Raw genomic sequence first — 26,406 nt, 5'->3', positions numbered from 1 at the left:
TGCAATAAAATCGCTAAAATCACAAAAAAAAACCTAAAATCAATGGGGTTTTTTTTCCTAGTGATATCTGCAGTCAGAATCACAGTTTGAGTATTCTGGCTTGGGCAAATTCGTTTTACAGACAAAGTGAAGCGAACAACAACTATGCATAACTGAAAATGCAATAAAATGACTAAAAATGCACCAAAATCACAGAAAATGTAATAATAACACCAAAATAATACACAAAAGGTATTGTGCAGTGCAGTTAGTGAATACACTATCTGCAATAGCAATAAAACAATTTACAGGCTAGAATAAATACGATGCAATTAAAAAAAAAAGTAAGTGTGAGTACTGTAAGTGCTGTGAATGTTTGAAGCCCCCCAACTCCCCCCCAAAATGTATGTGTGTGTAAGTGTGAGTATAAGTGTGTATTAGTGTATTATGTGTGATTGTGTGTGTATGTAGCACTAACCTGGGGTCAGAGGAGCTGAAGATCGCTGAAGATCACAGTAGAAGACAGGAGATGCTGGGATAACAGCTGCAGATGGTGAGTAGCATTACAGGAAGTGGGGGGGGAGCAGAAAAAGTCGGGCAAGTAGATTCTATGGGGACCCTGGGCGATCGCGCCCCAGGAGCCACTAGTAACCCCCCTCCGGCCGTTCCCTAGGGGGTCCTTTACTTTGCGCTCATTCTCTGCACTCGGATGAAGCAGCGAGCGCAAAGTAAAGAAAACGTAGCTCCTACGTGCTGGGCGTTCAACACCTTTTTATGCCAGCAGGGAAAGAGTTAACTGTCCCCATGTATGCCTATTATCACACTACAACTGCCTACTAGCACTTTCCTGTGGACATCGTGACATCACTCACAACTGTAGTCTATTAAGTGGAAAAATGGAGAGATTATCATATCCTTCATTCTGATGTATTGTAGATTATATTTTCTAACAACCCTCATATACTAGTTTTTCCCAGTGCCCAACCCAACTATTGCTCTTGTGGATAAATGAAATCAAATGCCACTAAAAATGTTATACATTAAGGTTTTATTTGCAGAAAGACTATGGGGCACATTCATGAAAACGCAAGTTCGAATCCCGAATTATATAAATTCAGAATGGATTTCTTAAGATCGCAAATATCACGAATATGCTTACGAAAAAAATCGTATTAGTCACGATATTATCAAAATTTACCAAATTTTCGTATCCGAAGGATTGTAAAATGCAGGAAAACCTTTCCGACTTTGATCCTTCTGTGCATGATTTTGGAAGCCTCCCATAGGAATCAATGGCACTCTGCAGCTCCAACCTAGCCCAAGGAATGTCACAATACTGAAGCTTGAATGAATCCGAAACTTTTGTACTCGGCGCGACAATACAATTTTGTCGCACGAATTTTGTTGCAAAGTATTAAAAGTCGCGAAAAATACGAAAAGGTCACTCAGGTACGAAAAAGTCACTGAAAATACGCAGATCGAACACTCAGAGTGTTCGTGGATTAATAAATGTGGCCCTATGTGTATACATGAAAATTCACTACTCTCAACTGAAACGTTAACAACACTTATGTCAAGAATGGTATATAATGGAAATATTTGAAGGCAGATTTGGTTAAATGTACAGTGATGTTTGACTGACGGGTTACAGTTCCTTTAATGATCCAAAATAAAATAACTGAATGACCTAGAATAAAAAAAGTATAATAAACTAAGGCTTATTTCAGTCCATCAAACTAAAACAGTATATTACAATGGAAGGAATTTTTACACTTACTCCCAGCAAATCAACAGCAAAATTACATATTGAGATTTGTTTGGCAGTCTCTGAACAAATGTCAGCAAATAATGTATACAATATCACTTATTGATTTATATAGCCAGTATTATTGCTGCATTACTGTATGTAAGTAGCGAGCAGAGGACCTGTAATCCCATTCAGAGTCTGTATTATCTATCTTTCTGGTGTTTTTCTCTGTTCTACAAGTTGTGTCTGATTCTACTGACTCAGCTGCTGTCTAACAGACAAGACTATATGAATAATTATTTAAAAAGGACTTTTTGCATGCATATTAAACTATAAAATACTATCCTAGATTTATTTATTTATTTTAGAAATAAGGACATACAATGAAATCACAGGATTGTCTTTGCAGATATGGCATGCCCAAGAACAAAAGAAGGGAAAAGTTGGTACGTTCCATTCCTTTCCTTTTCCTTACCTTGCATTTCCACAGAAACAACCTTGTTAGATAAAGCCAGAAATCTGCCTTCCCTGCCATGGATTGTACTGATGGTAAAGATATATATACAAAAAAAGTCCTCACAATAGCACCTCACTCCAAAATGCTAATAAATAGCCACCCTTGTGCACGGAATACAAAATAAAACACAGCCAGCACCCAAGGGGTGTTGTTATTCACAAGGGGTTGATTTCCATATGATGTCACTGATACTCCCTGGGTTCCTGGGAGGAAGTTATTTAAACTGAACTGTTGTATGCATTTGTACCTTGAAAAAGGTCCCAAAAGGGAACGAAACGTTGGTTATACATGCAATACATTTGAGATTGTTTTGAACTATAAGAGCCTTTTTGTAATTTGGAACTTCCTGGATAACGGGTTTCCGGATAAGGGATCCCATACCTGTATATATAATGCTAGTTATGTAGAAATTTACAATGCAGGAACAATCATCAGATGTGGCATTCAATGTTAACTACATTTATTCTCCATTCCCATGCTTTTCTACATGCTATTGTGAGCTTCCCTGAAAAATTTGTGAAACTACAGAAAAATTCACGAAACAACAAAAAATTTTGTCGCACACTACTTTATTTTACACAACCACACCCATTTTGATGCAACTGTGCCCAACTTGACGTGCCCGCAACATTTTATGGATGCGTTACAAATTTTTTGAGCCAAATGTTCAGTAAAGTTTCCCGATACAATTCGCCAATGGCTAAATGCAGAAATTTGCATTCGAATCCATGCCTGCCAAAGAAATTCACTCATCACTACTGATCAATCCTGCACTGAAATTTGCATATATGACCCTTATTGATTGTAACTCCCATTTTGCTTAATTTGTTTTTTGATTTCATTTATCCTGGTGGGTGACTTAAATGATTCCTATACTTATTAATTATTTTAAAGACAAAATCTATATATATATATATTGCAAAATCAAGTGGAACTGTGAATAGAATTGCAAGGTAAATACAGTGAATAAGATGCATTTGACCCATAGCAGAATTACACATATATTAATTAGATGTCCAAGGAATAATTTATCTTTTTCAGATAAATATTGACAAGCTCCTGAAGCAGCAGCAATAAACACCCTGTTTTAACCAGGATGCAGCATCACCTTTGCTCTATTTTTTAGACAGATATCAATGTCAAAACTAATTAACTGTGTGAAGAAGTAGGATAAAGTAATAGGCAAAGCTACTATATGAACCATGTTAGAAAGTGTTATTTAGTGCAGAATAAAGTGTATAAATGACCAGATGGCTTTTTCAGAACATGAATCTCTCATTTCTTTTTTCACATTTAATAGACAAAGGCTATATACTGTATGTGAGTGATTGAACAAGAAATTGCTAGAGGGATATAGCAATATGTTAACTGGCTTATATAGAGACAGCTAAACTTGAATTCCCCTACTGATGAGCTAATTTTTTGCCAGGTAGGGATCTGCAATAAAATTCATTTTGCAATTGGCAAATATGACAAAATGATAACAAAATTACCCATAGCAATAATCTTGTGTGCAGGGAGGGTTGCAAAGTTAAAAAAAATGTGGTGGGTTGAACCTGTTTTTTGCAATATGCACTTTACCCCTGCACACAGTATATGCTTGTTGTATATTTTTGTAGTTACCTTTAAAGGACTGCACTTATAGCTCATATTCACAGTTAATAAATATTTATATTTATATATATATATATATATATATATATATATATATAGGTATGGGACCTGTTATCCAGAATGCTCAGAACCTTGGGTTTTCCGAATAAGTGATCTTTCCGTAATTTGGATCTCCATAACTTAAGGCTGCTAAAAATCATTTAAATACTGAATAAACCCAATAGGCTTCTTTTGCCTCCAGTAAGGATTAATTATACCTTAGTTGGGATCAAGTACAAGGTACTGTTTTAATATTACAGAGAAAAAGGAATGAAACATTTTTAAAAATTAGAATTATGTTTTCATAATGGAGTCTATCGGAGATGGCCTTTCCATAATTCTGAACTTTCTGGATAAGGGGTTTCCGGATAAGTGATCCCATACCTGTATTACAGTGCTTTCTTTTTTATTTCTCTCCTGTTTTCTTAGTTTTAGTGTATAGCAGGTAACTAATCTCTTTATTTTCCAGTAAGCAGAAATTAATATATTTTGTTTAGTAAACCTCCTTTAGAAGGCAGTAGTGTGATCACTGGCATCAAAAGTGCTGAATTGTTTTAAAATAAAATAGAATATAGTTTTCAAAGATCACAACAATCAAAAGTGGGTTTAAGACAATTCACTTGCTTTATTTCAAACATCTCTTACTGCAGGTCTGGGACCTTTTATCCAGAATGCTCAGGAACTGGGGTCTTCCAGATAAATGGTCTTTCCATAATTTGGTTATTAAATAGACCCAATAGGATTGTTTGCCATCAATAAGGATTAATTATATCTTAGTTAGGGTCAAGCACAAAGTACTGTTTTATTATCACAGAAAAAAAGGAAATCATTTTTTAAAATGTCAATTACTAGACACTGAGTCAATTTATTCAGTGGGTTTTGAAGAGAGTGATCAAAGCAAATTTAATCTGCAGAAATGTGCCACGGGTATAGGACCTGTTATCCAGAATGCTCAGGACCTAGGGTTTTCTGTATAAGGGGTCTTTTTGTAATTTGGATATCCATATTTTAATTCTACAAATCATTTAAAAATTAAGAAACAAATATGTTTATTTGCCTCAAATAAGTATTTATTATATCATTATATTATATCATATCATTTATTATATGTTAATTAGAAACATGTAAAAGGTACTGTTTTATTACAGATACAGAGAAACAAGAAATTTTAAGATTTTTAATTATTTGATTAAAATGGAGTCTATGGGAGATGACTTTCCCATGATTTTGAGCTTTCAGGATAACAGGTTTGCAGATAAAGAGAACTGGCTGAAGGATAGATTACAAAGAGTGGTGGTAAATGGAACATTTTCTATTTTGACCAGTTTTGTTAGTGGAGTACCGCAGGGGTCAGTCCTTGGTCCTTTGCGTTTTAACTTGTTTATTAATGACCTGGAGGTGGGAATAGAAAATATTGTTTCTATTTTTGCTGACAATACTAAAAAAGTTTAACACAGGATGCTTCCACCTTGCAGAGCGATTTGACAAATTTGGAAAACTGGGCAGCAAAATTGAAAAAGAGGTTCAATGTTGAAAAGTGCAAAGTTATGCACTTTGGTAGATATAATATAAAAGCAAGATATACACTAAATGGTAGTGTGTTGGGGGTATACATAATTGAGAAGGATCTGTGGATTTTTGTAGATAACAAATTGTCTAATTCCAGGCAGTGTCATTCTGTGGCTACTAAAGCAAATAAAGTGCTGTCTTGTATAAAAAGGGTATTGACTCAAGGGATGAGAACATATTTTTGCCTCTTTATAGGTCCCTGGTAAGGCCTCACCTTGAGTATGCAGTGCAGTTTTGGGCTCCTGTCCTTAAGAAGGATATTAATGAGCTGGAGAGAGTGCAGAGACGTGCAACTAAACTGGTAAAGGGGATGGAAGATTTAAACTATGAGGTGAGACTGTCGAGGTTGGGGTTGTTTTCTCTGGAAAAAAAGGCAGTTGTGAGGGGACATGATTACTCTGTACATTAGAGGGGATTATAGAGAGATAGCAGGTGTTCTTTTTTCCTTTTGAAATGATAAGGTTAGAGGAATGGAACTTTCATTTGAAGCAGTGTAGGTGGTTTTTCACGGTGAGGGCCGTGAGGTTGTGGAATGCCCTTCCTAGAGATGTGGTAATGGCAGATTCTGTTAATGCCTTTAAGAGGGGCCTGGATGAGTTCTTGAACAAGCATAGTATCCAAGGCTATTGTGATACTAAAATCTACAGTTAGTATTGATGTTTGTATATTTGGTTTATGTATGTGAGTGTATAGATAGGTCAGTATAGGTTTGTGTGTGTTGGGTTTACTTGGAAGGGTTGAACTTAATGGACTCTGGTCTTTTTTTTCCAACCCTATGTAGCTATATAAAGAAGAGGAAAAAATACTGAAAAAGATGGTATTTATGTACACTGCTTACATGAGAATTAAGTGTAGAGCAAACAAAAATATTCAAAGAAAAGGGTCCATTATGACAAATGAACTGCTTATCCATACTATCTGCTTCTTGGTGGGGAGAAAGAACTTTATGCTCCTTTCTAAAACATCCATGTTGCTGTGGGTGACTTGGCACACAGTGCAATTGGTGTCACTGGAATAATGAAATGAATGTATGCGCTGCGGGCTGTGGGGTAAAGGAGAATAACATCTGTGCTCTGCCTTCCATATGTGCCAAGCCCAAAGGGGAAAGAGTCTTACAGCCATATTAATGTCAATGCCATAATTAAAAAATGTGTGTTTGACATTGTTTGAGAAAGTCACTTGCTCTATAATCTGACCCAGTAAAACCTACAGAATGCCTCGTACAATTATCTGCTAGGGTTGAATTAAAATCTGGATAAGATACATTCTAATATGGAGTTCAATGACAATTCATTTGAAGCATCCAGAAAATGATGTACAGGTCACTTTGAATAACTTGAAAATACTGAACATTTATACATCTTGCCCGAGACACACTGTTTAAAGCAGACCAGCAAAAAGTCCCCTGAGGGGATGAAATAATAATCTAATGAGAAGTACACTGTAGGTCAGGTTCAGCAGTTCCCACATACTTAGCAAAATACAGATTTAAACATGTGCCCGCTTGACCTCCAAGGCAAATTAAAATGGAAGGTGACATTTCACAGTAACAAAAATGTGATATTAATGATATAAAGCTTGTTGTATCATTTAAAGTCAGTTATATAGCTTTCTAGCAAAGAGAAGGTTGACATGTATTTCAATACAACTGCAAAATAAACAATAGAAAATTGCTTTTAGAATAAAATAATGTTATGGAGTCAATCCTACACAGCAGAAGCAGCAAAGCATTTCTATCCCTGTTTAAAGAGATCCTGTCACCAGGAACCAAGTCTTTCCCCCTGTACTTAAATCCATTTTTTAAAGACCAAACAGTTATTTGTATAATTAATTTTGAAACTTAAACATAAGGCAGTAATGTTCTCTCAGGAGACATCTCATTTAAAAATTAAGACTGTACCAGTAAATTATACTCCTCTAAATATAGAAGGATTGTGCTTCGGACTAATTTATTGAGAAATTCCACCAAAACCTGACTAGTCCCGCCCATCTGTTCCACTTCCTGCTGGCTGAATTCTCTGGATGTGCAGGGGAGCCGGCGGCACTCAGCACACTGCACTGTAGGATAGGACCCAATCAGCAGCTAGGCTGACCTGATAGGGAACTGAAGCCTGTCTTTGCTTGTGTAAGTGCAGGGCTGTGATTGGCTATCTCCCTCCTGCTGTGCTTCTGGCAGGGACTGTTAGGACATGCCCACCCTTTATTTGATACAGGGACAGAGAACTGATAGGATCTATAGGGAGCTCCAATAAAGTGGCCATTTTTACAGATAAGATAAATTTTTAGCCTAAAGTGAAATCAGCACCATATATTATTCATAATTGCCTACAAAATTATTTTTTTCCATTTATCCAATATGTCTCCTTTACGTCATCCACTTTAAAACTGATCCTTTGATAAGCTTCAGTCTCTCTCTTTACAACTGCACTGCAAGCTGAAGTGATGATTACCTAAAGGCAAAAGACTCCTAGGTTTTAGCAACCTACAGAGCAAAATTAGTTCAGAAATCGCCTGCACTGCTAAAATTCACCAACCTAGTGGTAGATGTGAGAACAGCACTAAAACAAAAGGAGAGAAGGTAGCTGCCTGAAAGCATTTGAATTGGACTGTGCTGCCTGTTTCTGCAAGCACAGGTATAGCCTGGCCAAATCTTGAGGATGTTATAGGTATGCCCCGCCCTGATCACCCCCATCACCACAGTGAGGAGCTGGGAAAGAGCCGCTTGATAAGAGAGGATGGGGAGACGAGCTGGAGCAGTGGTGCAATGCGTAGGAGGCAAGCTAGTTGAGGTACATGCCTAGCACCCCAAACTCTGTTGTGCCTTAGGCAAATGCCTACATGTGTCTTCTGCCTACCCCTAGTCAGGGTTGGACTGGGGGTGCAGGGCCCACCAAGGCTTTGGCCTCAAGGGCCCCTGCACCCCCCAATGGCCCGTGCCGCCTTCACCCCCACCCCCACGCAGGGGCCCCCAACACCCTCCGACCCCCTCCCCTGAGCACACCTAAATGAAACTTACCTGCGGCACATCAGGGGAGGTAGACCTAAGGATCACGGGAGCACATCGGGGGGGTTCGGGTCTGGGCCACCGGGGCCCATCGGGGCTCACCAGGTTTTTTTCCCGGTGCCCCGGCAGCCCAGTCTGACATTGCCCCTAGTTCCAACCCTGAGCACAGGATAATGCATAAGGAACTTAGTTGGCTGCGCACACACCATAAAAACCTAAAACAAATGTAAATTGATTTGCAAATATTATTTTACATTTAATTATTTGCAACACTCACAAGGGCCGATTCACTAAAGTGCATTAAAACGTGTGCTATTTATAGCATGCGTTAAAAATGTTATTGCGTCTAATTTTTCGCGTCTTAATGCACGATTCACTAAAAGGATTCTTGCGTTAATTTACACGCAATGCTGCTTGCGTTATTTTAGTCGCGAAGACTATTTTCGTGCGGTATTTGACGGAACGCTCGCTAATCAACGTATCACGCACAAATAGTTGCCATGTGTGAAAAAAACGCACGCCATATTAGCCATACATGCCATTACTTTCGTAAAACTACTTTTCTGAAAATGACCATTTCCCTGCAAACTGGAGGCTGCATCACTCTAGACTTGATTAAATCACACTGCAAAGTCCATATTGTGTTGCCAAAAGCTCATTAACTGTACTTTTCTATAATTACCGCCTGCCTCAAGTAGGTGTTAATTTTCGCACAGACTAATGTGTAAAGTTAACGCATGCGGTAGCGTGTAATTTAATGCATGCGATATGCGACTTAATGCAATAATACTTTAGCGAATCACGCATTTTTTTCGTGTTAATTTTAAAACAAAAAAACATGCAATCAACCCTACAGTGTCATACAGTATTAAAAATGACACCATGAAAATCATGAAAGCATTCCTTTAAATTATGTTAGGACTATCATAAGTGGTGAATAGTACCAGCACTGCAACCTACAGGAACCAATTAGCAATCAGCTTAGATTGGTTTAATGCAATTAGACAATGACTGCTGATGTATCTATGGCCGGCAACAGGTCACTGAACTGTTCAGTTTATTATATTTGTTAGAAAATGAGCCCTTTTCATGTTAACATTAAGCATTATATCCAATATGGCAATACTGATGTTTCACAGACATTAACTTTAGATACAGAGCTTGTTGCATTTTAACACACATAAGCAAGACCTCAAACAAATTTAGTGCTCAGTTGTATCAACATGATCGGACGGATACTCATCAAATAAATAAAAGCTTTATTTTGTGCCCATATGCTAAGCTAAGGGGAGCAGAAGTTCACATCACTTATAAATCCCTGAACTAAAAAAGTTCCAGATGCAGTTAATAATGCACAAGGCGCTCTAAACAGCACATGGTCTGGGCCATCCCTATACTCTCAGCTTGGTCTTTATAACCTGAGGCAAGGTTATCATGAGAATCCAGTGATATACTGCACGGCAGGTGAATGCGCTTCTCTATTGTTTTATGTAACATTTATATAGCTAAAAGCAGGTTATTAGTTATTAGAGCAGTAAAAGGCTTAGAATGAACAACAGTCTGCAATAGTTAAGAAAATTGGAAAATGGGAAAAGGAAATTGTTTAAGAGGCTGAAAGATACAGAATACTGTTAAAATTTCAATTTCAAAAACAGCGCACCTTATTTGATTATGTTAAGAGTTGGTGTTCTTCTTTTGTAAGATTAAAAAACTTGCCTTGTGCCAGTGCATAAGGAGAGAGGCAACAGGGGATAGGGGAACATACCAGAGCAGTATTAAAGTGATACTAACACGAAAAAACTACTTTTCAAAATTTGAATATACATAAAAAGTTACCTATAGGTCGTGTTGATGGTTTTTCGCTGACAGGTTTGGTTTTGTAAGTAATTGTTACTTAAAGTTCCTAGACCCGACTGTTTTGCCAGCCTGACTGTCCCTTCCCAACCTGTCAGTTACAGCTTCCAATGCTAACAGACAAATATGGCCGCCCCCTCATAGGGGAACACAGGGGATCAGACAGGTAATGTAAACGCATTAGGCAAATATTTTTATGGCAAAATTATAAAGTTCTTGCAAAGACAATGTTATGATAGATGTAAGAAAGATTTACTTTCTGTTGTCAGTATCACTTTAATATAAATATGAAAGGGGAACACCACCCAAACACAACTTAGGCTTTTTTAAAAAGTAAACATAATATCAAGCAACAGTTAAAAATATTCAGCCTTTTCATGATTTTTAATGTAATAATATGGTTTGGAACAGTTACCCTAGCCTAAACCCCTGTTCTCCTGACGATCTGGCCGACTACTTTGAGACTCAAAAAAAAAAATATACAACAGCAGTCGACTGTCCTCAGCCTGCATCCTCCCAATCCCACAATTACCTGCACACGTGATCTCATTAAGAAAAGGAACATCACAGTGCAATGCATTGTGGGTTATGTAGTTCCTGCATGCCATCCATAAGCTGTGGAGAAGTTATTATAATTTGTTTTAGTCCCTTCTCCCCTGCCAGGATTTCAAATTATGATTTTCAAACTGTTTTGCAGCTGGATTTCAACTTATAAAAATTGTATTTATTAATACTTTTTGAAGGAACAGTTTACAGTGATAGGTACTGTATATTTGGGGTTTCTGCATTGTGTATGGCTCTTTTACAAATTTTGGTTGGGAATCCAGAGTTCCCCTTTAAATAGAATGACAGTCCGACTGGATGCACAAGTTTGATACTGAGTATCTGCACATCAGACAGGAAGCATTGCCATGCTGTGATGGTAAACAGAAAACAAAGTTTATCAACTCTAAATAGTTTCAGCACCTGGAGTCAGCAAGTCAGGGAGTTCTTGTGGGTGAAGAGAACCCCTGTACTTTCTGCCTGCCTTATAGATTTTTTATCCGTCCATGGTGTGGAGCGCAGATTTGGCTTTAATGCAAGTTCTTACTGAATGGGAACTATGTGTCCATAACATAAGTAAATAACCCCTATTATGTTATAGATCTCCACTACACTCATATAATTTCCTACATCTGCTTCAGTAAAACTACATTTTGCCTGCAGTAAGTTGCACATAAGAAGAGCTAGATGACCAGCTTAAAATTGCTTTTACTTAGGAGTTTATACAGATGAGCATGCTTTACAGTAAATATATAAGTAACACAGTTATTTAAGGATTATTAAATATGAAACCCTCATAGTAACTATAATATAATATCATTTGGCAGTTTATGGTCGCACTGCTGCTTAGTAGAATAGGGGTCCTGAATTTATTTCTGAATTTGTTAATTGGCTCCTGATAAAAAATCCTAGTGTGCATGCTTGGGATTTAAGCCCAAATGCTTACTATATAAAAGTGCTGCATAACATATTGGTGCTATATGCAAGATAATAATATAAATACAGATATCACCTAAATATGGGCATCATTTAGCTTTTTATTTCCAATTACAAAAACAGATTTGCGACTCTTTCTTTTCTGCAAAAAAGTATCTCTTCTTTTTCAAGTGATAATTCAATTACTGAGTTTATTCCACCTCCGAAACTAAAAGAGGCTTCTAACCGGCTTTATTACTTCTCTTCACCTTTCCTCTTATCTTTCATCTAACTGAATAATTTTCCTCTCTCTAAAGCTGAATTTCCTATTGCTGCCCTCAGAGCTCTATAATGGTTTCTCATGAAGCAAAGTGGCAAACTGAAAATGAAATCAGCCGTACATATTGCGAGTCAACAGGGCACAAAAATGTTTTTGGAACAGTTATCCATTTATTTACTGCGCAGCTGAGGAAAACATCAGCCCAAGCAAGGTTTGACATTGTTACCACTTGATATCTGTGCTAATGAAAATGAGAAAAATATGATAGTTACAGATATAATGAAATAAAAATGTATATCCCATCAAAATACTAAATGTAATAACAAAATAAAGATGATTTAACCCTTTCATTGCCTGTTATGGTCAGGAAAATAGTGGCTTCCCATTGGGTTTGCCTGTAACCTGGATATATGGATATACATACATTACCACTCTGGAATGCTGGTATAGGCCTAGGACCTGTTATGAAGAATGCTCAGGTTCTTGGGTTTTCTGGATAAGGAGTAATTTGTAATTTGGATCCCTATAGCTTAAGTCTGCTAAAAAATTATTTAAACATTAAATAAATACAATAGGAATTTTTATGCCTCCAATAAGAATTGATTATATCTTAGCTGTGTTCAAGTGCAAGGTACTGTTTTATTATTATAGAAAAAAAGGAAATAATTTGTAAAAATTAGAATGATTTGCTTTTAATGGAGTCTATGGGAAATGGCATTTCCATGATTTGGAACTTTCTGGATAACGGGTTTCTGGACAACGGATCCCATAGCTGAACTTCCATGTCATCACCGTCGAACATGTGGCACAGAAATGATTCAGCTAAGTTCTGTGTCCCAAGATAAGGAAGAGTACTTCTGAGGAAGTCAGTAGTATACTGATGCATTTAATTACTTGGCATACTGTTCTTGAACTTATTAAATTTGATGAGGCTCTGAAGTGCATCATTCTTCAAAAATCCAATAAAAATCACAGTCTTGACTTGTTCATGGAATAGCAGAGTTTGTTCTGTTACCTATATAGGCTTGTCAGCCTATATAGCCTATGTCAACACTCCTCTTATTCCCTGCTGTGAGGGCTTGTAGGCTTATATGGAATATGCAGTACAAAAATATTCTGAAGGTTATGCAGTGATGTTGTAGTCTTTATTTTTACAAGTCTTCGATCTAGTAAAAACACGATGCCCTGAAAAATCAATGGATATCTTGCAAGGTGTTTAATTAGATGCTGCCCTGCCAATTTATTACATCTTCTGTTTTACGCCAAAAAGATCATTCATCAATATATTCAACCTTATGCTGTTCATAAGAAAAATACCAGGATGAGGGTGGAAAACTTATGTTTATTGGCCTCAGCTACATTCAACTCACTCATGCCTTTTCTTTTATTGGTGGTCTAATGAAGGTCAAACCCATAGAAGCCTCAATGCTTTGCTTAGTTCTTTTAAAACTACTGCTCGAAACCTTTTCTTACTATATCTAAACCACTTATTCCTGTCATATTAAACTCTCTTAAATCAGAATGAATCATTCACAGTATTTTACAGATTTATCTAATTGCTTTATTACTCTACCTTTAATGAGTCAGATTCAGATAGTTATTTTACCTCTACATTTATGTTCATGCATAGTCCATTTATTCAGCGGGTCTTGAAGAGAGTGATCAAAGCAAATTTAAACTGCAGAAATGTGCTACAGGTATAGGACCTGTTTACAGGGTAACCCTTTTGAAATAAAAAATAACAAAAGTGGTATAAAGGTGATACCTTTATTGGCTAACTAAGATAACCATAGCAAGCTTTCAGAACATTCTAGTTCCTTTTTCAAGCTGATTACACCTGTTATCCAGAATGCTTGTGACCTAGGGTTTTCTGCATAAGGGGTCTGTTTGTAATTTGTATCCCCATACTTTAAGTCTGCTAAGAAATCTTTTAAAAACTAAATAAACAAATGTGATTTGTTTGCCTCCAATAAGGGTTAAAAAAATATATAGTTTAAGATTTTTAATTATTTGATTAAGATGCAGTCTGTGGGAGATTACCTTCCTGTTATTCTGAGCTTTCTGGATACTGGGTTTCTGGATAACAGATCCCATACCTGTACAAATGTTCACTACAAAATTGGCTTTTTTTTGGCAATACTTATTTTGGGTAATCTTTATATTATTTATAAAATCTATTGCCATACACCGTGTTGTGTCTGACATGCAGTTATTCTCATAATATCCAGCATCAACAAACTCACAGCTGAGGGGACCCTCTAATAATGGAGGAGCACAACAAGAAATTAAAAAAGTCTATGCTGTAAGCAAACTTAGGAATTCTTTGAATATATTTCAATATGAATATATTAATAATGCTATTAAACAAGGGTCCATTTTTTGCAAGCTCTATCAAAAACATTACAATTTTTCACGTAAAATCTATGCTAATTAATCATTTATGAATGAAGGCGATTTTTTTCCAAAAGACAACTGTAGAAATAGGCAGATATATGGAAAAAAAACTAAATATTATACACCACAGCTGAACAAACACTGACTTTTAGAGGTTTCCTTTCCCTCCCAGGCATAGGTCACATAAAGTAAATGGAATGACGGAGAAACTAATTAACAGAACATGTCTTAGGACATATTTGAAAGTAAAATGAAATTCCTAATGACAAGATTGAAAAAAAATTAAAAATATTCTGTCAAACTGAAACATCTCAGTTGTCAGGATGTCTGTCAGCAGAAGAAAAGACAAGTAACCCTCTTGCATTCTATTATGCTGCGTTGTAAATGCATGCATGCCTTAACTTATATAGCATTACTTAAATACACAGTACTGTTCAACTGATAAGCAAGCTAAAAACACTACAGATTTCCAATTGCAATGAACATATTTCTCACTAAAGCAAGTAACAACTGGAGAGGAATTTTAAAAGAGTTCCTTTTCACAAAACTACTATATATGTATCTTTGTGCACAGTGATCAATAGTCCCTATTTTTTGTGTTGATTGGCATAGAAATGAAGCAAACCTTGGCTGGAATTCAACTGGCTGTGGTACAAGCGCATACTGTAAGGACTAATTGCTAAGTAGTATGTCTATAATTGAATACTCAGACCACATGTGGTGAACTGCACTCTAATGCTAGCATGTCGAACATAAATGACACGGCAGGCAGAAATATGGGTAAAAAGCAGAATAAAGTCTATGCAAGCGTTCTAGCAAACAAATGGTACGATAATTCAGAGGTTAGAGAAGTTTTTTTGCCCATTATTGAATAACTTTCTGTTTTAAAAGTAATCATATATTAATATCTGCATATAAAGGTAGTATTTAAACTGGTAATTCAGTAGCTAAATATTGCAACCAGGCCACAAAGTACAAAAAAAGGATTATTTGGTCAGCAAATGTCAACCAGGGCGAGGCTTAAGCCAGGGGTAATGTTGGCGTACAGCAAACCAGTGAAACATTTGCATTGCTTTGTGATGTCACAGGAAGTGACCTCATTACACATGCCCATCACTGCACATGTGCACACTCTCTGCTGAATGCTAGCTACATGTGCAAAAGCACCCTCTGATGTCACTGAATGCTTTTTGTAAGGTTTGATATAATATCATATAATCATATATTCATGTAATTATATATTCACATATGCATGTATTTTGATACTTTGATACACTTTGATACTTAGCATATCATACTCCATTTTAGAGATGTATCTCCATTTTGTAACAGCAACCAGCAAGGCTTGAAACATCCCATAATAGTCGTTTTCCCAAATAAGTACCCTTGCACAACTTGCACCTGACAAAACATAAGCCTTGAGAAACGGCTTAATCTTATCTATGCAATAACGCCTTTTCTACTCCTTGTATCCTCCTTTAAATTCCTGTCCCGCATTAGCCATCCTTGAAGGCCATCCTTGAAGATAATGAGGTTCTACTCCATCTTTAATTTATAATGATTCCTTTGTCTCTGTACTTACACAAGAGGTATAAATTCTATGATCACGTAAGAATAAACTGGACAAGTTTGAACTTCCATTGGAGCTGTGTCCTTCTTGTCCCCGTATACGCCTTTGTCCTGGTAGGAGGGCTCCCACGGATTACTAAATCTAAGATCGGCGGTCAGGGACCTTACACTTTTATTGAATTCTACAGATAAACTGGAAAACCTTGTAACTCCTGGTGAAATCAGTGTAGTTGACATGTCTGTAAGGGGCCATTAAAATATCCAGCTGACGTTGCCCAACAAAATGTCTACTAGCATTCAGTAATAAATCAAAAGCCATGATATTCATCATCTCTAGTATATTTTTGTTGAAAAATACAATTAATAATAGCTAAAATTATTTGAATTTGACACAGAATGCTTCCAGAACATATCTTCTTGCGCAGCACAGATCATCTTATTGATCGCTTATATTGATCATATACTCCTGTACGTTTGCAGCAGACAGCATTACTCCCTTGATGCAAATTATAAAGGTTGCTCCTAATTTTAATATATAGTCCTGGTGGCAGGTAGTTTTGAAAGCTGGTAACACCCCAGAGCAATAGTAGCATGCCCATGTTAGTCATACATTTAGTACATTAGTGCATGATGGGAGGGCAGGAAACCATGCAAACCATACAAACTATTTTAACTATATTCTGGCCATACAGAGTAGTAAAAAATCGAATTCAAAGGGTAAGCAGAGTCCAGGTGAGTGGCGCTGGGCCAAATCATATTAGATATTTTGCTGTGATCTCCTTTACTACTCGGAGAGAACTCTAGACATGAATCGTGTATAAGCACATGCGGAACAAAAAAGAGACAAGGATATGAACAAAAGCAAAAACATCAGGAAGAGTTTATAAGACAAATGGCAGAAATAAAATGGCAATACAGTCACAAACATGTTATTATTGCTATTTAGACACTGTGCCGCATTGACCTGTGCAATTTAAAATACAGGTAAGATAGACAAGTCATTGATTGCCATAGTAATTGCAAGGCCATTTTCTACCCTCATTTATCATATGAAAAGATGTTTATCACATACAAATATGAAATAAAGTCATTGTACTCTTATTTTAAGTAAAAAGCTTCTATATAAAATGTCAGATAATGAGCTTTTTCTGAGGGAAACAAATAATATGAGACAAAAGGTTAATGTCTAGTAAGAGGAAATGTCAAATGCCATCAGAATTAAAATGAAAGGGTGGCCATGCAATTTCCAATAGAATTAGTGGAAGATAAGTATGCAAAAACTACAAAGCAGTTCATTTTATGAATCATTTTATGAATTTTGTATCTTTTTATAATCAAATTTCAGCACCAAACAATCAAGCTAAAAACTGTATCCAATCATGAAAAGGTTAGCAAAGCAGTAAATACTAAAGGGCAGGCCCAGACTGGCAATCTGTGGATTCTGGCAAATGCCAGAGGGGCTGCTAAAGACAGTCACTATTTAGTGGGCTGGTCAGGGCTGTTTAAACCTCTGTGTACTTGAAATGCCCATGCTTATTTTAAATCCCAGTCCAGACCTTCTGCAGGGACCCTTTCTTTGCTCTTGGTGACTTGCTGATTTCTGACCCTACACCATATACAGTATATAAGTTACAGGTGCAAAGGTATAGGCCACCCAAGAATCCATTCCTTAACAAGGGTCTCAATTTAAGAACTACGCATGATGGATAGAATCACAAAACTGCATCCGATCCAAAGTTCATAAATAGTAATGACCAATCTTACCATATTAATTGAAGATACTGGCCCAATGCTGTTGACGTAAATATCCACATCAATAACCGTTGGCTTAACTGTGGAAAGAGTAAAAAAAAAGATAAATCATGAACTCTGAGGTCTGCTAACAAACTCTAATTAAGTATATTATATCCTCCTGCCAAAAATGCTATCTAATTACAGCCATTGTGATAATAAATGCAAAATGTAAATTATCTAGACTAAAAACTGAGAAATCAGCTGGATTCCTGAAATATAATTCATGTACGAGAAACTGATATTGCTGCTAGTTAAATGCTAGAAAATGCTTATGTTTGACCACTACTTACAACTGTATTGTTCTTATCTAGTAGCGATGGGTGTATTTTTTTGCCAGACATGGATTTGCAGCAAATTTCTGCATTTTGCCATTGGTGAATTGTTTTGTGAAACTTCAGCAAAAATCTGCTGCGAAAAAATTAGTCACACATAAAGTTGTGGGCGCATAAAAATGGGTGAAAAACACCTGCCATTGACTTCTACATGAAGTCATATTTACACAGTGGCTACTGAATATAATATATCCATTTTTGTAAAACAAAATGTGGGCAAAATGCTTGAAAAGGTTATAGAGCTTAAATGTGATTTCAGCTGACAAATGATGTCAGGATTTACTGCTGACATACCACATGTAATAGTGCTGATTATAGGGTTCAACACACTGGGCTTAGTAAAGTCTCAGTCATAAACAAATGCTGATCAGCTGAGTGCTGCCGGTACAGAGAAGATGCCTTGATGTTTCTTTCTAGTTTGCCAGTTCATCTGAGATTCGCAGTCATTCATTTCAAGAAGTGTTAAATATATTTAACAAACTGATAAAATCATGTCTTCAAATTTTCAGAATAACTGAAAGTTGGAATAATAAAATCATGTTCTCTTGATACCCCGCACATCACTACAAAGCCTTGAGACTCTAGTTTATTTTTCTTTGGTATACATAAAGAGATAAGCCAACTGCAAACATGAGATTCCACAGCACTCAAAAGAGAATTTCAGGAAACCAATCCTTTGTGCTTCTTGCTAGTGATGAGTACATTTCTTTTGCACCAGGCATGGATTCACAGCGAATTTCCACATTTCGGCATTGGTGAATTGTTCTGAGAAACTTCTGCGAAAATTTGCCGCGGCAAAATTTGACTCGCGACAAAAAAAGTTTCAGACGCGTTGCGTGTCACAACAAAATGCATTTTTTTCCGTTTTGTGAGTTTTCCTGCCGTTCCGGGAATTTTCCAGCGAAGGGAAATGGAACAGATTCACTTATCTCTTGATCTTGCCTTTCCTGAGACACTTATCATATATCATCATATATCTATCATTTGTGTTGTGCGAACCATTGAAAATAATACCTTTTATAATACCTTTTATAACTGCCCAATCTAAAGGCAAAAATACCCTATTTTATGTATCATTTTTTTTCTTCCCTTGTCCATATTCTTGTATTGTGTGATTTACTTCCTTAGAATCCCTGGTCTTCCAGCCTGCTCTTTTTTACCCCTTGCCATCTTCAGCATCACTCCATCTTGTGCTCATGCCTCTCATGATTTTATTCCTATAGATCCCAAACAATATTGTTTTGGTTTGCCCTTGACATAGCCCATGGTATAGAGTATTGGACTCACCATCTAAGAATCATGTCTTTCTCAATGTACTGCTTGTCCCTCATCTTGTGGCCTAAGGTACAACTCCTCACACCCCAGAATACCCCAAAGCTAGCAGTGGGGACATATACCTTGCCTACTGCAGGAGTTAAATATAGGTATCCCTTGAATATATTACACCGATAATTGTTCTTTGGGTCTTGTGCACCTAGCATTGGTACATGAGCCGTTATAAATGTCATTGTGTAGGTTCAGTTCCTTAATTGTTGGCTTTTCTTTGAAATCATTTTGACAAGAAGCAAACTTCAAAAGGAAATATTTTAAACATTTGTCACCCACACAAAGCTAGGCTACTGAAACTACCACTTCAGGATAATACCATGCCAATACCATGGTTTCTAAGGTAGGACCACATTCACCATTCTCCCTTTACAGATAAAATTGCTTCTGGAACATTACAGTTTAGCTTCTCACTGTTGCTTTTCGTTTTAACAATATAATTCCTATTCCATTGTTATTTTTATGTATATTTAGCCCATTTACAAACCCTTTATTATTCAGCCAGAGAGTTAACAAGATATTAAACAAGAGATTAAAAGATTTCCTGCATTTCCTGTATTTGTTCAAACATCTGAGAACTATAAATGGTGCCAAAAAACAAAACTGCCCTGTGAGCTTCTAAAGCTAGAGTAATAGCAATTTATTCTTGAATGGACATAATATTTCAGCTTCAGTAACCCAATGCAGTGCCTGCTGTGTCCAAGAATAATCTGAATACAGAGCTGCTATGTCATATCTCCGTCCCAGCCGGTGGCTGAACAAGTCAAGGATTGTTTTTTTTTTTGCTTTAGACCTTTCACCTTGTTTTTATAGCTAAAATTGCCATCTACCTTTACTTTCTCATTAACTGCTACACATTTTCTAAGCTTCCTAAAGAAATTGGATCAGAAAATGCCAGAGCAAAATAACTGCAGAAAATGTACAAAGAGCTGATCTAGAAAATGCACCGAGTCCCATGCTGTTTAATTCATTACGTGCAATGTCAAAGAGCAAAAAAGTTTGGCTAAGGAATGAATTGCTGAATGTGGCTCCCTTGTACATTGTGATAACAGCTCTGGGCATTATTGGCTTTACCTGATAAGATAATGCCAATACCAAGTAAGTGATACACTATATTTAGGTAAGAGAAAGAGGTGTCTTTCAAATTATTTATAGGGAAGGTGTTACACAAGTATCCCAGACAAGTGGCGATGCCATATTTACCAACTAGATGGTACTACAGACACAAAGACCAAGTGAACATGCTTAGTTAGTTAGACTATGAGTCAGCTTCCTGCTGATTGGCTCAGATCCACATTCTTAATACTCTGAGGATAAGGTATGATTTTAAACAATGTCTCAGATTTAAAGCTGTCATGTCCCACCCTTCCCTTGTGGGGGGTGGGGGGGGGGGGTGGGGGCGTGCAGGAATCTATGAATCATTGTTTAAAGGAGACCTAAAGCCTAACTAAAGAAATAGGGTAGAAATATTGTACATTATGTTTTGGGCCTCTGTACAGATCCAGGCAACCCCAGGCCTTTAGCAGGGAAGATATGTGCATCCAAATATGCCCCAGTAGCTCCCCACCTTCTTTTCTGCTGATTCACTGCACATGCTCTGTGCTGCTGTCAGTTACTGAGCCTAGGGACCCACTCACAATATACTGTATATAGAATATAAATATAACAGTATAATGCTGATAAGTTATTCATTTGGATTCACATAACATGGCAGCTTTAAAACCAGTGCAATTAACATCAGAATATAATAATCAAACTTGTAGCATCAGCTTATATGACAGTTAAGCCATATTTTCTGTTTGATTATTTGCAACGGCCCCCTAAGCTTTGCTTCTCAACAGCTGTTCCGAGTCCACTGAGCATGTGCACTGTCCCGGACAGTTCTAACAGAATCAAAGATGGCGAGCTCCTGTGACAACTGTAAAGACCTGTATCATTACTACTATAAAAATGCTGAAACTTTTGACTAGTGCATTCAGTTTAGTATATAAAATATGGCATTTATAGGCATATTCATTTTTAGGGTTTATTTCTCCTTTAAACTGTGTTCTTCTTACATTTTGCCTGCCTTTTGCCTAGAAAGTATGAACTTTGTACATGTTTTATGCTCCACAGCAACCTGTGTTGGAACTGACACAACCCACCAAGCTTGTTATACTTAAAATTAAAACTCCAATATGCATACCATGGCTCCACAGCACCAGCTGCTGAACCTCAGCAGAGAGTTTAGGCAGCTTTATCATACTCCCTGCACTGATACACTATTAGAGTTTTAAAATGATTGGATCTTGAATTGAACGTTGTTAGGAAGGTAGTATTTACTGCAAATTTTACACAATACATTATTGTAACCATTATTACTGTGCAACATCACATCAAATGGCTATTTTGAAAAGCACAGTTACAAAACCACATTACAGCAATATTTACAATACAAATATCTAATCAAGAATATTTTAAAACCACAAACGCAGCCATCTTTCACTCCTTAAATTGGTGTGATATATCAGTAATAGCCCTTTGCATCAATAAACAGTATAAGTGAACAACTACAACAGCAAATGCATTCCGAGATGCGAGTTGGGTCTCGGTAGTCAATGACATGCATTCGCTGCCAAGGAACATTGGTAGCATAAGACAACTTTCATGAAAAAAATGAAAAAACATTTACAGTGTATATTTACCTAATCAAAAAATCCTATATTTATAATCATATAAAAGTGCGTGTAAATGCAGTATAAACTTGTAATGTTGCAGACAGGCAAAAAAGGGAAATTATATAGGTACATTTCTAGAGGTTAAATAAATGCTTAGAGCAAGACAGCTTTTACTAACAATATTATATCGTTAAAAAATAATTTGTCAAAGTGTATAATTTTACAAGAATCCAGTGTAACTGTTCCCAATGGGAACAAAACTTTGCACCAGTAGCCTTTAGAACATTCAGGGAATTATGTGACTAGTCCATGGGCACATATATATTTGTATGCCTCTCAGTTGTGCATACTTTTAGAGGTGCTATGTACTTTACATCAGTTAGTGTAAACATTTGCCCCCCAGTAGTAACTAAGAATCACCTTTATCACTACCCAGTTTTAGCTTTTAAAGAACCTACAATTTTTACCATGGCAGAATGTGTAATGTAAGGGAGCCCTGCTGGCACAATATACAGAGTTTGTATTTTCAGCATGAAAATAAATATGATCAAGTGGTTTACTATTCAGAATATTTCTAGGTGCCTTTTCAAATCCAGTAAATATCAAGTCTCAGAATTTTTTTATTTAAACAAGAAAAAGAAAAAAGAAAAATAAACTTCCAACATTTTGCCATCAAATACAATGCATGAATGAAGATTATTATTCTGACTAAACACATCAGCAGGTGGCCTAGGAACAGTGTTAGATGATGAAGTCTTATGTGCCACATCTTGGGCCTAGCAGTTTATAGCAACTTTATGTTATACTTAAAAAAAAAAAAAAAAAAAGCAAATCTTACCATATTAATGCATCTAATGATGACATGTTGTTTTTCTCTAGAACTGAATTCATATTTGTGCCTGAATAAGCACAGCATAGATAACAAACCATATTATTCTTAAACATGCAGTCTGCTCTTGTGCTCATCAAATCCATTTCAGTTTTAACTCTTTAGATTTAACATTTCCCCTTGATGAATTGTAACCTCCCTGCCCTTTAATTTAATAAACTGGCCCACAATGATGTATAACTTGAATGAGTAAATATGAGATAGCATGCTGTTCATCACTTGTCACCATGCAATTTCACCAACTATTCCTTCAACCCAATAAGCTGCCAATGAGCACAACTTTGCTTACATATAAATAATATCATACAGAAGGCTAAATGAAATGAATTATTGTATATAACAATGGGAAAATGTCTTTACTTTTGCCTACTGTTAATAGATTTACTCCAGGTGGTTATATTCTGCAATTTGTCACAGGTTGAAGATAAAAACTCTTGTGATTATAAGGGAATATTAGGACAAACATAAGTATAGGTAAGTGGGTTTTTCTTGTTTTTTCATCTTCAATAAAATGTTTTAATCCATTCAGAGAAATAAAATATGTAATTCCCATCTGATTTAAATTCACCTTCAAGATAAAAGCAATGATTTCTTCTTCAATCTTCACATGCTAAAATTACATCATTTAGTGTTCCCAATGGAATTCTACAGCCGGTAAAAGCAATATACTGGCTTTCACATATACTTTAAGCATACAGTATATAAACAAAAAATATCCCTTATTTTGTAAAGTAAGGATACAAATTTATAACAAAATATCAATTTAACATTTGACATGGTTTCCTTAGTCACTATCATTTTATATAAATATGACTGTTATGGCCCAACAAAATATAAATTAGTGGAATATTAGAAGTAATCTTATTGTGTATTTGCTTATTTATTAAAAAATACAAACATAAAAAAATACTCAAATTTACTCAATTTATCATTTTCAAGGGGTTGAAAAATTTGAAAAACTTGCATTGAAAAAAAAAGCCTTTCTATTTGCCATCGATGGCAACTATTAACTTATACATAGCATCGGCAGCTTTAAGATGCCAAAGTTTTTTCTTGCTTAATGCATATTGTACATTCAATTTCCCGACTTTTAGCACAAAAAAAATCAATAGAAAAACAACAAATCACCCTCTTAAAGGAAATGTAACACTAAAATTTTTTAAGTAAAAAAGCTATTCTACCCTGCACCAATAACTGCCCTATCCTGCAAACCACTTAGTATTTTAAATGCTTTAAAAGAAAATACCTGGTAAAACTTGGCTTCCTGTCAATTGAACTACAGCGATACAGCGAAGGAAGGAGCAGCATCCACTATGCGCCGATCGATTGATCGAGCCTAGCCTGACAGAAAGAAGGCTAGGCTCGATCGGCGCATAGTGTCAGCAGCTTCTTCCTTCGCCTTATCGCCGTAGTTCAATTGACAGGAAGCCAAGTTTTACCAGGTATTTTCTATTAAAGAATTTTAGTGTTACTTTTCCTTTAAAATAATTAAGCAATTATTTTTCATAGTGCTGTCATTAAACCTACTAAAAGAAGAATTCATAATTAACACTATACAACACTATGGGGCACATTTACTAAGACACGAATTTGAATCTGAATTGGGAAAATTCCGATTGGAAGACGAACATTTTGCGACTTTTCTGTTTTTTTTGCGAATTTTTGGCGCCTTTACGACTTTGCGGAAATTGTCGCGACTTTTTCGTTACCAATACGATTTGCGTGAAACAACGCGAGTTTTTCATAGCCATTACGATGCGCTTGTATCTTGTCGCGACTTTTTCGTATTGAGCGCTCGTAAGCGGCGGGCGAAACTTTCAGACTTAGCATGATTTTGGAAGCCTCCCATAGGACTCAATGGCACCCTGCAGCTCCAACCTGGCCCAAGAAAAGTCACCATACTGAAGCTTGAATGAATCCGAATCTTTCTCGGCGCGAAAGCTGCGAAAAAGTCGCGACTTTTCGCGCAAGTATTAACGCTACGAAAAAATCGCCAGATTTTGCGCAACATTCGGAATGGCAACGAAAAAGTCACGACAATTAGCCGAAAAATCGCAAAATACCGATCATTACGAAAAAAACGCAATCGGACGCATTCGGCCAGTTCGTGAGTAAGTAAATGGGCCCCTATGCATCAATAACTTAATCAGATTTTGATTTGTAAACTAAAATTGGATTTATAGCTTGCTTATAGGTAATCCAATATAAAATGATTTTGTATGTAACAATATACCCATGAAAAATCAGTTGAAATATCAAAAATAATTTGTCATTCGTTATAAATGATGTTTACTTATGTAACTTTTTTAGAAGGCATGTTATATGATCCTGTTTATCCATATTCCAATTCATTCTGATGTAATTTTTGAGAGTCAAGTGAAGATCAGGGTTGCTTTTGAAAGTGGTTGGTTTCTGGTTTTATATTTGGAAAGACTCAAAGACTACGAGGTAATTGAACAAATACAATTGACATTCCTAGTCTATCACAGGGTACAATTAAGTACAGTATAAATAATTATTTGAAGCACTAATTCTTCAGTCATACTCCTCACATGCCAACCCTTTCTCTTCTGAATAATAAGAATAAACAAAACTCATGTTGTAGGAGGATCGTATATATCTTTAATCTTTAATCTTCAGATCAATGACACAAGCTGGAATAGTCATCTGGCCCATTAGGATTTTGTGTAACTCTCTATCCTTGTGCTTTTATGGTATATTTGTTTGGTATCCATGTGCCAAGTCCAAAAATATTTTATTGTAGGCATGGGAATTTCAGTTTATTCTATTCATCTATCTTACATTGAAACATTTATGGTAATTCAACACTGCAATCTTTGTCCAACCTTTTCTTTTGGAGAAAGTAGTTAGTATCAACCTTTGTAAAAATGTTGCCAAGTAAGATGGCGAAACAATGCAAAGGGTTCATTCTTCCAGTATTTAGCAAATGACTAAATATCTAGGGACCTGAATAGACTTATTAGAAAATACAGTAAATTCAACATTTAGCTTACTTTGCCAATGGCCAGCACATAACTGCACACAGTTAATGTCTAACAGTATAATGCAAGTTTACATAAACCACTGTTTGACCTCTAAAGTAAAGCTAGACAAGTACATCCTAAACAAGGACGAGTTTCATTATATATATTTCTGACTATCCCACAGGGAAAATCAATGGCTCCTCGCCACAAGAAGAAGAGACCAGCCATAATCTTTTTTGCCAACCCTGCCCAGGCAACAGAATTCTATACCCTACATAGGGATGTTTTTATTCTAGTAATTACTGGCCCCTTATGTTACTCACCTACACCCTCCTGCAAAGGGTTGTATGGTGTTAAAATTGATTTTACCCATCTCAAAGCACAGAGGTAAAAAGGTACC

At 36.3% G+C, this 26,406-nt stretch overlaps 1 protein-coding gene across 1 annotated transcript in view; it reads right to left on the bottom strand.

Annotated features, from left to right (window-relative positions):
* gabrg3 (gamma-aminobutyric acid (GABA) A receptor, gamma 3) overlaps nucleotides 1-26,406 on the bottom strand; it is a 270,143-nt gene that overhangs the window by 217,942 nt on the left and 25,795 nt on the right. The window contains exon 3 of the mRNA XM_002931640.5: nucleotides 17,789-17,856. Coding sequence (XP_002931686.2) covers nucleotides 17,789-17,856 — 68 coding nt within the window. The remainder of the gene's footprint in view (nucleotides 1-17,788; nucleotides 17,857-26,406) is intronic.

Source organism: Xenopus tropicalis, chromosome 2 (genome assembly GCF_000004195.4).
Source record: "Xenopus tropicalis strain Nigerian chromosome 2, UCB_Xtro_10.0, whole genome shotgun sequence".
NCBI lineage: Eukaryota > Metazoa > Chordata > Amphibia > Anura > Pipidae > Xenopus > Xenopus tropicalis.
This window is presented reverse-complemented; position numbering and strand designations above follow the sequence as displayed.